This window comes from Balaenoptera ricei, chromosome 5 (assembly GCF_028023285.1).
Source record: "Balaenoptera ricei isolate mBalRic1 chromosome 5, mBalRic1.hap2, whole genome shotgun sequence".
Taxonomy (NCBI): Eukaryota; Metazoa; Chordata; class Mammalia; order Artiodactyla; family Balaenopteridae; genus Balaenoptera; species Balaenoptera ricei.
In genome coordinates, this window is record NC_082643.1 from 34143176 (window position 1) to 34158262 (window position 15087).

General features: G+C 33.5%; 1 protein-coding gene across 3 annotated transcripts in view; it reads right to left on the bottom strand.

Moving 5' to 3' along the window:
- The window catches only part of LRBA (LPS responsive beige-like anchor protein), a 737360-nt gene that overhangs the window by 509012 nt on the left and 213261 nt on the right, over nucleotides 1-15087 (bottom strand). For all 3 annotated transcript variants that reach the window (XM_059922597.1, XM_059922598.1, XM_059922596.1), the window contains exon 34: nucleotides 14329-14390. In XM_059922597.1, coding sequence (XP_059778580.1) covers nucleotides 14329-14390 — 62 coding nt within the window. The remainder of the gene's footprint in view (nucleotides 1-14328; nucleotides 14391-15087) is intronic.

Below are 15087 nucleotides of genomic sequence, written 5' to 3' on the forward strand. Positions count from 1 at the left end.
AGACACCATAATTTGGGGGCTTCCCTGGTGGCGCAGTGGTTGAGAATCTGCCTGCCAATGCGGGGGACACGGGTTCGAGCCCTGGTCTGGGAGGATCCCACATGCCGCGGAGCAACTAGGCTCGTGAGCCACAGCTGCTGAGCCTGCGCATCTGGAGCTTGTGCTCCGCAATGAGAGAGGCCGCGATGGTGAGAGGCCCGCGCACCGCGATGAAGAGTGGCCCCCGCTTGGCACAGCTGGGGAAGACCCTCGCACAGAAACGAAGACCCAACACAGCAAAAATAAATAATAATAAAGACACCATAGTTTAACACTGTTAGGTGAAGGAGGGAGGAACATGGCACTAAGAACACTCACTAGACAGATTACTCACTTGTTGTGGCCGCTATAACAAATCATCACAAACTTGGTGGCTTAAATTACTAGAAGTATGTTCTCTCACAGTTCTGGAGGCCAGGAGTCCAAAATGAGTTTCACTGAGCCAAAATCAAAAGCTGCTCTTCTCCTGGAGGCTCTAGGGGAAAATCTGCTCCTTGCCTCTCCCAAGCTTCTAGTGGCTGTCAGCAGTCCTTGGCTTGTGACCACACTGCTCTCTGCTCCGTCATCATACTGCCTCCTCCTCTGGGTACCTATCTCTAATCTCCCTCTGACTCTCTGTCATAAGGATACATATAACAGCATGTAGGGCCCATCCAAATAACGCAGGAGTATCCCTCATGTCAAAATCCTTAACATAATCACACAAAGACCCTCTTTCCAAATAAGGTAACATTCATAGGTTCCAGAGATTTGACATGGATATCTTTTGGGGAGCCATTTTTCAGCCTATCATATTAGAGAAACCAAATTAAAGAACAGAAAGAGCTAGTTGAACAAAAGTGAACTTTACTACAAAGTTCAACAAAATTCAAAAGATTCAAAAGAAATAAAAGCATTTTTTAAAAATTAGTATACTGTGGCAAGAGTTGGAAAAGTTTTTAAGCAAGTTAACTTGTGCTACAAGTGTTGGTTCTAACAGTGATTGAGTTGTGATTGGTTTTGTTTTCAGTTCCAGAAATTCAGCTACCAGGCTACAAGAAACTCAAATCTGGGCAGCTGAGATAGAAGATACAGGTAACAGGCAGATATCATTAAGAACAACTCCTAATAATTAGCAGAAAAGCAATGACAGCACTGCCAAATGTCCAAATAAGTAAGGCAGCAATTCAGACTTGGTTAAGATACTAACAAGAATTAGAAAGCTTCTTTGTAAAAAACTTTCCCATTGTTTTACTTTCTCACTGCCAATGATCAAACTCCTTTTTTCTTCCTTAACTTACAATACCAGAAAAACAGAAACCTATGCTCACAAACTAAGCTACAAATTAGCGCTATAAAACAATAGTGAATCTTTTCAATACATATAAATAGGACACAACTCTGAAAGATTAAGCAAAGCTGTAAGCTTTCTTAGGTAAAGGAATAGACTATCTCCCCTCTGAAAAAAAGAACAATAAGAAACCAGACTTAAGTTTGCTCTCAATTATGTAGTATCTAATAATAAGAATAACATTACAAATCAACAGACTGAACAAGACAATTCCACTGTTTTAACTGAATGTCTAATGAAAACTTGAGATTCCAACAAAAATTTTTCAAAAATACATAATTATTATCAAAAAGAATGCCCTATGCATCCAGTATTTAGGATATTGGCATGCATTTTCATACTCACTATATGTAAAAGCACCTTGTGGAAAGGAAGATGTCAGAAGAATGTCAGAACAGATTCGGGTTTAGGCTGTTTGATTTTTCTGGTGAAATACCCAGAAAATGACATGATACATATAACACGTATGTCAAATACCTGAATGCTACTTACAAAGCAGCAGAGAAATAAATGTAAACTAAACTAAAATAAAATAGCTATTAGAGAGCTTTAAAATAAGGCAGTGGGGTGTGAATTTGATAAGACAGTAAACTACAGCTTCTCTTGGAAAGGAACTACAGAGACTCTTGTAGGAAAGTAAACTTGTTAGTACATACTGAAAGAGGTAAAAATCAACACAAAGGAAAAGGCCATTTCCCTAATTCAGGAATAAGCTGGATCAGAATTTCTGATTCTTTACGGAGACCTTTTTCAAATGATACCTCCTTTTGTCCCTGCCTGTCTCCCCGATTCTGACAGCACTCAGGGTGAGATTCATCATAATGATCAACTGTTAATGATGATGTATCTGGCCAGAAAAAAAAAAAAAGGTTGATAATCAGTGACCTAGGTTAACTGTTATAAAAGCATTTCTCAAATATGGTAACACAGGAGGTGTGTTGAAAGTAATGCAGTATAAATAAAAAGCACTGAAATATACAGAAGACATCTTTAAGAAAATCATTGGAGTACTAATCCTGTACTGTCCCAAAATGACATCCATCTCACTTGTATTCAGGTATACTTTATTGACTTCCAAAGGAGTGATCACTATAGCTACCACAGGAAACAGTGGGATCACCTTTGGAAGCCTATGGAAAATATGAATATTAACCATTAACCTTGCCTACATGAAAATGGCCCAAAACTGCAAATTTATGGGATATCTCCTAGATCTAATAATGTATGGTTTGAGATGAAAACGGACTAGACTGGGCATATAATCACAGAAAGAAGAGAAAATAATGAAAGAGACACTGCAGAAAACAATGGTGGACTAAAGCAAAGATATGTAAAATCTAATTTCATGAAAAGAAAGTAAGAGGCACTAAAAATACTGAATAAAGAGAGGATTTTGTGTGCTGTTAAAAACACTTAGATTCAGAAACTAATAACTTTAATTTACAACCTACTTTGCTCCATGGACTGTTCTACATCCTTTTACATATATTATCTAATATAATCTTTATTACACCCATTTCACTCAATAAGAAACTGAGTCTCAAGCAAGTGAAGTGATTTGCCCATGGTCACAGAGTTAACAAGTGGTAGAGGGAAAAACATTTATTAAAATTCAAAAATCTATCATCACAGCATTTTCCTGACCTCAGTCTCTTCCTAAGATCCTTTCCAAAGTGACTTTTCCCTTTCTCCTTTTGTTACCCATGATGGAGACAACAGCCACCTCTACAAAGTCCATCTCCAGCAACTGAGGAAGTAACTACTAGAAAAACAAATAGCCTTCAGGCTTCTCATTCTTGCTTTATTCAGGCCTAAATCAAAGTGCAAACTTCAGGTTTTGTTAAAATTGCATGCATGCTTCTGGAAGCTCATATTATAAAATGGCAGCTTGACTAAAAACAGCTGCCTGACTAAAAGATGCATAACATATGGAATATATGGGCAACTACTTATATATAATAATTGTCCCTCCCTAAACTATACTGTGTTTTATATATATATATATATGTATACATGATGCTATTATATTCTAACTGTACTAAAGTACTAAACTCAGTCAACTGAGGCAAATAGTGTAAACACTTTAAAATTGACAGCAAAACTTAAATCTAGATCCTAAGAACTCTGATTACTCTGCTTAAAAACTATTAAATTATATACTATTTATGAAAAAAAGTTATCAGAGATTTTGGTATAAAAACAAAGACAATCTCAAGCTTTACACTTTTAATCTAGCTTTTTTGTAATACTTTAACTTCAGTGGATTAATTTGAAGTAATAGACAAAAAAGAAAAGACTAAGCAAAACCAAACAATAAGCAGTAAAAGCTGAGAAACACAGAAACCGAGCTATAATCATAATTATGTTAAAACCAAAGGAAAACACTATGCTTAGAATATTTCCATTCACGCATTCCCCTTTTCTTCTAACTCACAGCCTAATCCCAATTTAAAAGACCAGCTGTAAAACGGCGGGGTGCCAAATTAAAGCACACTTTATTTTCAGATGTCTCCATACTCATAGGCTGACTTCCTGTCAGGAAGAGTCCCATTTCTCTGAATACCCCAATCAGCAGGGAACTTTCAGAATTAAGTGCCAGTTGATATTACTTTGTTTTGCATCTACCACCCTTGAGAATAACGTTCAAAGATCTAGTTATATAGTCAGCATGGTACCATCCTTCTGACTAGACTGCCAAGCCACAGGGTGTACTGCCAGTTCCACAAAATTTACCTTAAAAGGTTGTGTTTTCTAAATCCTAGTGCGCTAGTGAATCAACAGGATGCCTGTATTTCAGAATAAATCCTACGCTAAAGTTAAATTATGCTTCTCTTTGGTTACAAAGCACTTTAAATTAATACTGGAAAGGTCTGCATCCAGGTTCAAATAAAGATCAATTCATGTTCACTAATCCATCAAGTTAAATATTTTATTTTTTAAAAGTGAAATGCAATAATTCAGTCTGATTTATTTTGTTAATGTTTTTGCTATTGTTTAAAGACAAATGATTCCACCTTATAAAAGCAAGTTATAAAAATCTGAATCAAGTAAAACTATAAATTTTTTTTCCATATTAGCATAAAGTGCAGTTATTAAGCTGGTTTCAAATGCTTCACAACTGTTAGTGCATTTAAGATGTTCATGATCGGTTAATATAGCTTGAATCTTAAACTACCCTCTCCAGCTCCCACAGACTTCCCATCATGCTTCTTCAAAGGTCTCTAGTTCCTTCTCATAAGGTCAAATATTTTGATTGCACACAAAATTAAGTTAATTCTGAACACTTCAATACAGAGCACCTATGCTCACAGCCTTTGTACATTATAAGGACAAAGCATTCACAGCAGCTCTAAGATAAAAATAGCTGATTGTACTGCAAGCCTACTTTTTTGAACCCAATGTTAATCATTACCATATTGATTCTCATCCATTAGCAATCAAAAGGCCATAAGCACTGACAAATCAGAGACAATCAATTTACATTGATTGTAAATACTAATTTTCTATAAATATATTCTAAGGATGAGGAGTAAAGGCATCCAAAATAAAATAAAAGGAGAGGTAACACTGAGAAAAGGTTGAAATATTAAATTATACTGATCCTAGTTGGACCATGCTACATATAACCTGGTCTTAAAGAATCCAATTGCCCCTAAAGTCCCATTTACATTGGAAAAAGGAAGGCTGGTTACAAAGAAAGTTGAATGATTTATTGACAGCATATCAAAGTATAAATTTAAACATTTAATACACTTTGCAAATTTGTTGCCATGCAAGCACTTTTAGCAATCTTTCTACTCAGATATAGATTTGTCTCTTTTAAGAAACCTCCACATACAAGGTGCTAAAATATTTGGGTAAACATCATTTTTAAGAGCCAGAGATTCAACATTTGTCATATTCCCTTTGTTAACAGAAGCTGTGGTGCCTGAAATGAACGCTGAGTTATTTGAAGCTAGTGACTTAAACGTGATATAAATAATTCTACAGAAAGAGGAAAATCTACATGCACAAAGTGATTTCTTCATAAGAGGTCATCAGTTGAGACTGTTTTAACAGGTCCTTTTGTGACTCTTTTAACGGATCTTTTTGAGACCCAAAGCTGATCAGGTGAAAGGGATTTAATATGTATCATTTTCTTACTTTAAAACATTTAAGTAAGCATAGGGTAAGAGTTCAGAATTAGGGTTTGAAGCCTCTATGTAAGGGCTAAATTGCCTTTCAGATTAAGATAAAATTTAATAGAAGAAATAAAAGTATTAAATAGAATGGTGTCTGTTCCTTAACTAAAATAAATACTTTTTAATGAATCAAAAACTCAAGAATCAATTTTAAAGGGAACTTTACTTAAATAAGGTAAATATATTGATTTATTCAACAAATATCTATTAAATGATTATTTTATTATAATCTGACACTAATAAACAATGTAGACAAAATGGACAATAAGAAATGGCTTCCTGACTTCAAGGAGTTTTCAATCTAACAAAAGAAACAAAACTTATCATACAGCGTAAGTAGGAAAATAGCTCTTATGTGTATAAATTTAACTCTTCTTTAGCACTTATCTCTGTAAATTTAACTCTAAGATGGAGTTCTCTAAGTTGGTGTATTCACAACTTATAATCCAATGTTGGGGGCATCTAAGCAAAGAAATGAAGATTAATAAGAGTTAATAGGATTTAGAACTATTTTTATTCTAATTTATAGTAAAAGCAAAAAACCCACACATTAAATGAGTTTTGTTATTACACAACATATGCACAGAACGATTTTTATATGTTCTTATGCCAAAAATATCTGTACATGTCAAAGATAGAGTTCTTCAGACCATATCAGAAGAAGAGTAAATTCCTCTCCCATCTATTAATTTAATGAATCTTCCTAAATATACCTGGGTGAATTTGCTACCAGCATTCCATTCTCCCTCACTTCTCAGGGTTAAGGATCATCAACATAGATTTTTGTTGTCTACTAACTTTAGGAAATGCCTTATATACAAATTATATTTTTAAAAAAATTAAAACATAAAAACACTACAGATTTTAGCGAAAACCCCTGGACTTAGGCATCAGAGTCATTTCATGACTATTAATTCTTTAACCCAATTAACCTCTTTAATAATGACTTCATATTTTTATTATGTCTAGGTCTTGATTGCAAGCTATCTCAAATCCTAATTGTTTGAATGGATAAATGGATGACCTAAGAAGAGCAACAGCCACTGTATAATTTAGCTGTGTAACTATAAACTATCACTAAATCTTTTTTTTTTATTTTTTATTTTTTATTTATTTTTGGCTGTGTTGGGTCTTCGTTTCTGTGCGAGGGCTTTCTCTAGTTGTGGCAAGCGGGGGCCACTCTTCATTGCGGTGCACAGGCCTTTCACTGTCGCGGCCTCTCTTGTTGCAGGGCACAGGCTCCAGACGCGCAGGCTCAGTAGTTGTGGCTCACGGGCCCAGGTGCTCCACGGCATGCGGGATCTTCCCAGACCAGGGCTCGAACCCGTGTCCCCTGCATTGGCAGGCAGATTCTCAACCACTGCGCCAACAGGGAAGCCCTCACTAAATCTTTATTCTATTAAAAATTGTTAAAATTTTATTGCTAAAATTTTACTTATTTATTTGACAAATACTGAAAATTTCTTTCACCAGACACTGTATCATATATCAGTCACATACAGATTAATTTCATTTTATTTGGACCTTTTGCACCTCTTTAAGTGCATAACGAAGTTCGATTTTACAAATGGGTCTCTAACGATGTATGTAATATCCCATTAATATAAAATATACTCTGACCCTGGTTTCTAGACTTTATACCAGACACTTAAACACGATTACAGAGCATAAACTGCCACAATATTGACTAAAAATGTAATGGGATTCACTCAACCAATGTAGGAAATAGCTATATAATCAATTGATGTCAAAATATTTGAATTTATTCTTAAGCTTGGATTAGTTCTACATAAATATTGTAAAAATACATATATGTGTGTGTAAAAATACACACACACACACACACACACACACACACACACACTCCTGGTTAAACTTAAGTTGTTCTAGAAAGAATACCAAATCTTACTATAATCAGTTCTGAACATCTATCCCTTCAGAAACAACATGTAAATCGAGTCCAAATTACCTACAAAGGAGAGAGAACAGGTAATTGAGATAATTCTTGAATGAAGTAAAAATAATCACAGCGTTTCATGAAAAATACAGCTGTACTTTTGCAAATCTACTGATTTTCTGTAATCACTGTGATTGGAGAAGCAGAGAAAACCAGAAGCAGAATACAAGAAGAGGCATTTCCTGCATTATTCACTGTCTCAACACTGATGCTTTTCCTAAAGTATATTTTACAAAAATTATCCATACACACTATGGCCATAAAAAGCATTTTGTGATCAAATATACTAATATTATTCTCATAACAGATTCAACAGTACACTTTATTTTATATATATATATTTTATACACATACACACACATACACACGTGTATTGACTAAAGGCCTTGAGGAGCCCTCCAGTAAAGATCCTAATTAAATTTAAATGAACATTTTCCAAGCTTATTTACCACTGTGTGCTTTTCTCACAGAACATCCATTTTCATCACACAGTACACACTAGGATTTGCTGTACTGGAAATTTTGGACAGTGAGAACTGATCAAACAAGTAGCCGGCTACCACAAATCTAACCAAGGAAAATTATAGGTACAGCAAAGAGTAGAGGAAATGCTTTAAGAACTTTAATATCTATTGATCTCGATGAAATTATTAAAAAACATAGATGGAACCCAGAAAAAAATTTTTGACTGAAAGGCAAAGGAGCCTGAAATGATCTATTCATGAACAGAAATAAAATTAGAGTTAAATTAAACAGGGATTAATAAATACATTTTTATGCTCCATTCCTAATTCTACTCCCTGCCCCTATTATTTGCTTCTATTTCTCTTAAAGTCCTCATAAAAATTCTATGCTGTATTACAATTATTTGTCTCTCTTACTAGATTAAAAGGAGAGAATTGTCTTAAAATCATTCAGTACATGTCTGCTATATAAAAAAAGAAATACCACAAGCAGGCATACTAAGGAGGACTCAGGGCAAATAAACTGACACAAAGCTCTGTATAAGAGATAGCATTTGAACTGAGCCTGACAGACAGTGAAAACAAAAACTTAGAAGTGTTTTTTTAGAAGTATAGTTTATGGCCTCACAATACTGCTGCATAAAAGCTCCATACCATAAGATTTCCTTATAGGTAAAAAAAAAATGCATAAGGAAGTTAAGAAGACAGTTATATTTCCAATGAGCAATTTAAACTCAAAATTCTTATTTTGTGATTAGCAAAAGATAACCCTATGTTTTACTGACTCAATTATTTCTTTTTAAAAACCACACAATTTTCTTAATATTAGAGAGTGAGTTTTAGTTTAAAAGGTTGACGTGTACCCTACATACAGCACACTCTGAGGAGCTAAGCACCACAGTTAAATGAAGTAAATCTCCATTTATATTAAGTTCTACAATAAGTAAAACACATGCACAGTAACAGAAATCAAATCAGTAGCAACTTGAGGTGATACGGGTAGGGATTGATTACAGAAGCACAGGGAACTTTCCGGATTGAAATGGGTGCTACATGGTTGTGTATATGTCTAAATGCATTGAACTGTACCCTTAAGATATTGTATATAGGGCTTCCCTGGTGGTGCAGTGGTTGAGAATCTGCCTGCTGATGCAGGGGACACAGGTTCGAGCCCTGGTCTGGGAAGATCCCACATGCCACGGAGCAACTAGGCCCGTGAGCCACAATTACTGAGCCTGCACGTCTGGAGCCTGTGCTCCGCAACAAGAGAGGCCGCGGTAGTGAGAGGCCCGCGCACTGCGATGAAGAGTGGCCCCCACTTGCCCCAACTAGAGAAAGCCCTCGCACAGAAACGAAGACCCAACACAGCCATAAATAAATAAATAAATAAATTTTTTTAAAAAAGATACTGTATATATACTGTTGTATATAATATTGTAAAATATTACATATATATTGTATACTAATTATGCTTCAATAACTTTGATTTTTTAAAAAGAAGTAAATCTGATTAAGCCAAAAGAAAATGAAAAAAGTAAGACTCTTATTTATAAAGGAACATGTCTACAATATTTGGCAATGACAAAATAGCTGACAATAAAAATGAACAATTAATACACACTTAATAACACACAAAAGAATGAGGATGTTTCATAATAAAAAGGACCAAAAGGTAAAAGCCCAAAATACAGTGTTTATGATCAATGTTACCATTCATTTATTAATTGTACAATTATATAAATATTTGGTTGAATAGTAATTATGCTGAATGTTGGAGATACAATAGAAAACAAAACACTGTGCTCACCTTTAAGAAACTTAAAGTCTAACGGGAAAGAAAAAAAAATAATAGACAATTTAAATGAAGAATGAAATTACTATAAGGTGGATCAGTGAGTGCTTAGGATGTATACCTCACCTAGGCTTAGAGTTGTGGGGAAGAGAGGAGTCAAAGAAAGCTTTCCAGAGGAGATTGCAATTTAGCTGGGAGTTGAATTATTTATTTATTCCATAAATATTCACTGAGCAGCCATCAGATGCCAGGGACTGTGCTGGGTACTAGGCACACTTCACAGTTTACCTAGTATACTAGGTATATGAAACAGAAATAGTTGTAACTTTCATAGAACCTAGAGTAGAGAGAGGGAGACTGGCAATACAAAAGTAGCAAACTAGCACAGGCATAGTTAAAATTTGTGATATGATGAGTGCTAAGATGAAGACACGCAAAAAAGATACCAACTATAGATATGATCTGAGAAGAGGATAATTAAGCTGAGTTCGGAGTGATGAGAAGAAGCCAACAATTAGACTCACCAAATTTGAAGGAGGGAAATTATAGGGAAAGAAAAAGCCTACGCCAAGACACAAAATTATGATGGCACATTTGGGTAACTTTAAATAGTTCACATAGCTTGAGAACAGTTACAAAAACAAAGGGATAAGAAATGAGGTCAAAACAGTAAGAGAGGCCTAATAATGAAAGATGCCTTTGTGCCATGGTATAGAGCTGGTTTGCTTTCCCCCACCTGTCTCGGGTTTTTGTTTTTGTTTTTAATTATCTACTTTACCCAAAATACTCATCACAACTATAAAAGGAAAAGCTCATGAAATAAAAAGCCAAGAGCAATAACATTAATGTCACATATTTAGAAGGAATAAACTCAAAAGGGAGAAGAAAACAGGAATTAGAAAAAAGAAATTAGAGGAGAGTGATGGAAAAGAGGAACACTTTACTATGAAGATTCAGGAAAAAATTCAAATGGCAATAATTCAAACATGAAACAGACATTGAAGAATCATATGAATGGTGATAACTGGTTCTTATTATGAACATTATAGTTTTAAAACTAATAATTCAGAGATATAGAAAGAAATGACCAAACCTTTTCTTATTACCTTCATGCAAAGGAAATATTTCCCAAAATAGCAACAATCTACATATTTTGATGAAAAATGTATAAAAGAAAAATCAGACTAACACTATTTTTAAATTAACTTTTACTGCTAATTAATTACTCACACAGGATGCCAGGTCAGACTACATGGTGCTTCTAGTTTTTCTATATACTCTATGCATTTCTGATAAATGGGAAAAGAATAGATGACCTGGCAGAAGGCTCAGACAATAATATGTGATTTACAGGACATGAATGCAGCTACCATAAGATTTATCTGACAGCCCTCTCTGATAGTGGACTGCTGAGTATCCGATGGAATGATTTCTAGTCTAGAAAGTCTACTACTGAGTAGCCATACACATTATTTATTTATTAGATGTTTTGGGTTGAAACCATTTTTAAATGACGCACTTCACAATGCACAGTCATAAATTTAGCTTTAAAACCCAAGAAGGGAGGTAGTGTTATTGGACTGTATGTCAGACTGAATTAGGATGAGCAACACAACACTTTTATAAAGTGGCCTTGAATACAATGTCAATTCCTTCAAAAATGATATTAATGTCAAATGAGCAGGATACAAACACTTTACACAATGCTGGAGTAATATTACTTGAAATATTTATTTAACATTTTCTTTAAATTCATATGGATTTCTACAAGGTTTATACACATACACAACAAATATTGGGCAAAAATAAGTTACATGCTTCTGAAAAACTGAATCTGAAATATAATTAAGAAGTTGTTCGATTTTCTGTGCATCAGAGAATATACAGTTTCCTGAAGAGTGTATACAGTCTTATTTTAAAGAAGTAAAGAAGACTTAAATCAGGTTTTGAAGCTTAAATAGCTCTTGAATTATTTTCAGTATAGGAATAAACATAACTTAATAAACCATAAGTATATATATATAACTTTACTCAAAAATAATATGCTAAATATTTTAAGAAAGATTTTCAACTCTAAATAATAACATTTTGTCTTAAAATGTTAAAATTTAAATGGGATAAAATATGAAACGGTATCTAATCAACCTATTAATGAATGAGTGGATATTGAAAAATATAATCCTAGCTGAAGCTTTAACAAAATATATAGTGATCTACTTGGTCTTAATGACAGCAAACCAAATGTGATCATTTCCTCATTTCTTAAATTCAGGCTCTAAACTCTCTTCTGTAATAAAATACAGCAGATTTAAACACTTTGTTAAGAAGAATACAAAAAAAAAAATAAGTTTTGAATGGATTCAAGAAAAATAATCAGAACATGGCTGATTGTCATGAAATTAACATCAACTAATTTGTAAAGTTTTAAATTAAATTTGCAGATGTTAAGTTCATAAACATATCCCATTATTTATGTGATTAAAATGGAGTTTTTGACCTGATCTTTCGATCTTTGGCACTCAATCCACTACATCTCTTCTTTAAAAAATTGATTAAAATTTTAGCAAGATGCTAGCCTTTTACTTCCCAACCTATCTCAGACTAAAACAAATTATCAGTCAAGCTCAAGCCATAGCCACCCAATATCTGCAAAATGTCGACTTCAAATTCAATTTCATCTCTCTTAAGCTTTCATGTAGAAAAAGACAGTTCACTTTTTAACAAAATAAATCACTTTTGTGATTGCCAATCTGACCTCTTTGAATTAGGAAAATTCAAAGTGAAAAATGTAATTATCACCCCAGAACAATCTGTATACATCTGGAGCTAATTCTGGCTTCATTTTTCACGTCATTTTTTGCACTGTGCTACATCTTATAGAGATGCCGTGGAACTTTTGGAGAACCCATAAAAAATGTTAAGAACTCCAAATAAACCGATAATGTGTTTTATTTAAACAAAACTTTGAGATGATCTGACTTTTGCAACTTACTCTAAGTGATCTTCATATTCCCATTTGATTGGAATAGTATTAAACAGCACTGTGACATACATGACAAATAGGTATCTTAAAACATGTCATTCTTTATCTTTTCAGCTTCTAACATTCCACTGTGTAATATACTATATTTAAAACAGCTTTCATGTATCAAGAATACATTAAACTCTTCTAACCTAGAAAGTGAAACTTCATTATCAAACTTCACTTATGAAACAATTATATCACTATAAACAATAAGTTCATACTGCTGTGAGTATACATATAAAACTGTAAGCAAATGCTTCTTAAAGTAAGGGTAATTTCACGTGAGTATAAGAATGGTATATGGCAATTTCCATTCAAGAAATAAACAACCAATTATTTCAAATCAGATTACTAAATGGGAAATTTCATCCAGTCAGTTTTTAAAGGAATGGGAGTTTTCTAAAGTAGATAATTAACTTAAAAATATGACTCTCACTAAATCTAAGAATAATAAGCCCACTACAAACATAACTACTCTTAACAAGTTCATTATAAAAATCCATTAGATGTAATCTCTAGAAGTAATTGTTCTTATTGCATTTTATTGACAATGCATAGTATTGATTTTTCACACCTTCTATGATTCTTTAATTTGTATTCATGAAATGTCCATCAGCACAGTCTAAATAAATTTGGCAATATAGGCACTAAAATGAATAAATCGATGAAAAGAAACATTAATTTTGCATTATCCTTATTCGTCAGGCAAGTAAACCAGGAGAGTTTTAAATGAAGGTCAAAGGTTTTGAAATGGGTCAGAACCCTTGACCTCTAGACCAATACTCTTCCTATTAAAAAAGGCTATTTTAAACTTTTAAGTAGGGGAATTTACTACCAGCAAGATATCATTTTTAAAAGACTACAAAAAAAAACTCTCAATAAAAACATTCATCTGTTTAACTGCTAAAGAGAAAAGAAAATATCACAGGATACATGATTTTTACATAAGTTAAAAAAAAAAATCATTAAAGTTTACCACATGGGGTATAAGGTTTCTGAACAATGAAAGTAATCTCGCTTTTAGGAATTTATTCACTACATCTTATTATGATGGCTGCCATATTTTTGTTGATGTTTTCCCAAATCTACTAGGTATGTCAAAAATAATTAGCAATGACAAGAATTCAAAATTATTTATCACTCATTTTATAACCTCTGCACAAAAGGGAAGTAAACCCATTATTCCCATGGGAGTCAGAGTGGCACTCCACGAGGTATAGAAATAAATCTGTTTCTGTAACCTTAATATGCAAGGCAAAGAAATTTAGCCATCTCAAGACCATTTGATCTGGACATTTTTAAATGTGGGTCGAAAAACCTCTATTTCTCATTCATCTATCCTATTTCTCTCAGCACTCACTTCGAAATAAACTGTTAGCAACAAACACAAGAAGTAACCCTTTTGCAATACAAATAAATTATTTTAAAACTGCAAACACAAAACTACTGTAGCAAAAATTTCTAATCAATTTTAACTTTCTTGCAAAATGAATTCACTTGAGAATTTACTTTTAATTCAACATTTATTCTTGTCACTCACCTGAGAACACAGTAGCATAACCAATTCCACAACTGAACTACTAGACTTCATGCAAACCAGACCTATATCAAAGAGAATTTTTTTTTAAATTACAAAGTAAAAAACAAGGGATTTATTTCTTACACAACTTTGTCCAAATTGGTTTTAAAATAAAATTTAACTTCTTGCTAAGAACCAAACCTATACATATTTGATCATATGTGTAAACAAAACATTCTGTAATTACTTTAAACTTGGCATCAAAACCACCACAATTTTTTGTAGCCAATTTCATTTCAGCTTTCAAATTACTAAAACATTTATTACAACTTCATATATAATGACATTTCACAATACTCATAGAAATGTGCACAACATATGCCATATTGACCAATATCACCTAAATTTTGTTTTGGAGAGAGTTGATTGTTATACATGCAGAGAAGGGAAATGGCTCCCTGACCTTTGCTTTCTCCACCACACTCTCTCCCTTCAACCCTCTAGCTATCAGTCAAGTTTCCATTTTGTTTCATGGCAGCAGACATCCCAAACACTCTTATTAGTACCTTGACCTGTGACCTCACTCTAAACCTTAACAGAAGTGCAAGCCGTTGTCTGTTATATATTCTTGATTTTTTATAAATAAATGCATTTATATTTTCTCTTTTATGTTTCATTTGGGTTCACCAAAAATATCTCAGGAAGGAAGTTTTATATAGATAATAACTATCTGAAGAATTCTTTAGTTTTGATTAACAGTAAGATATAAAGTAACTACTT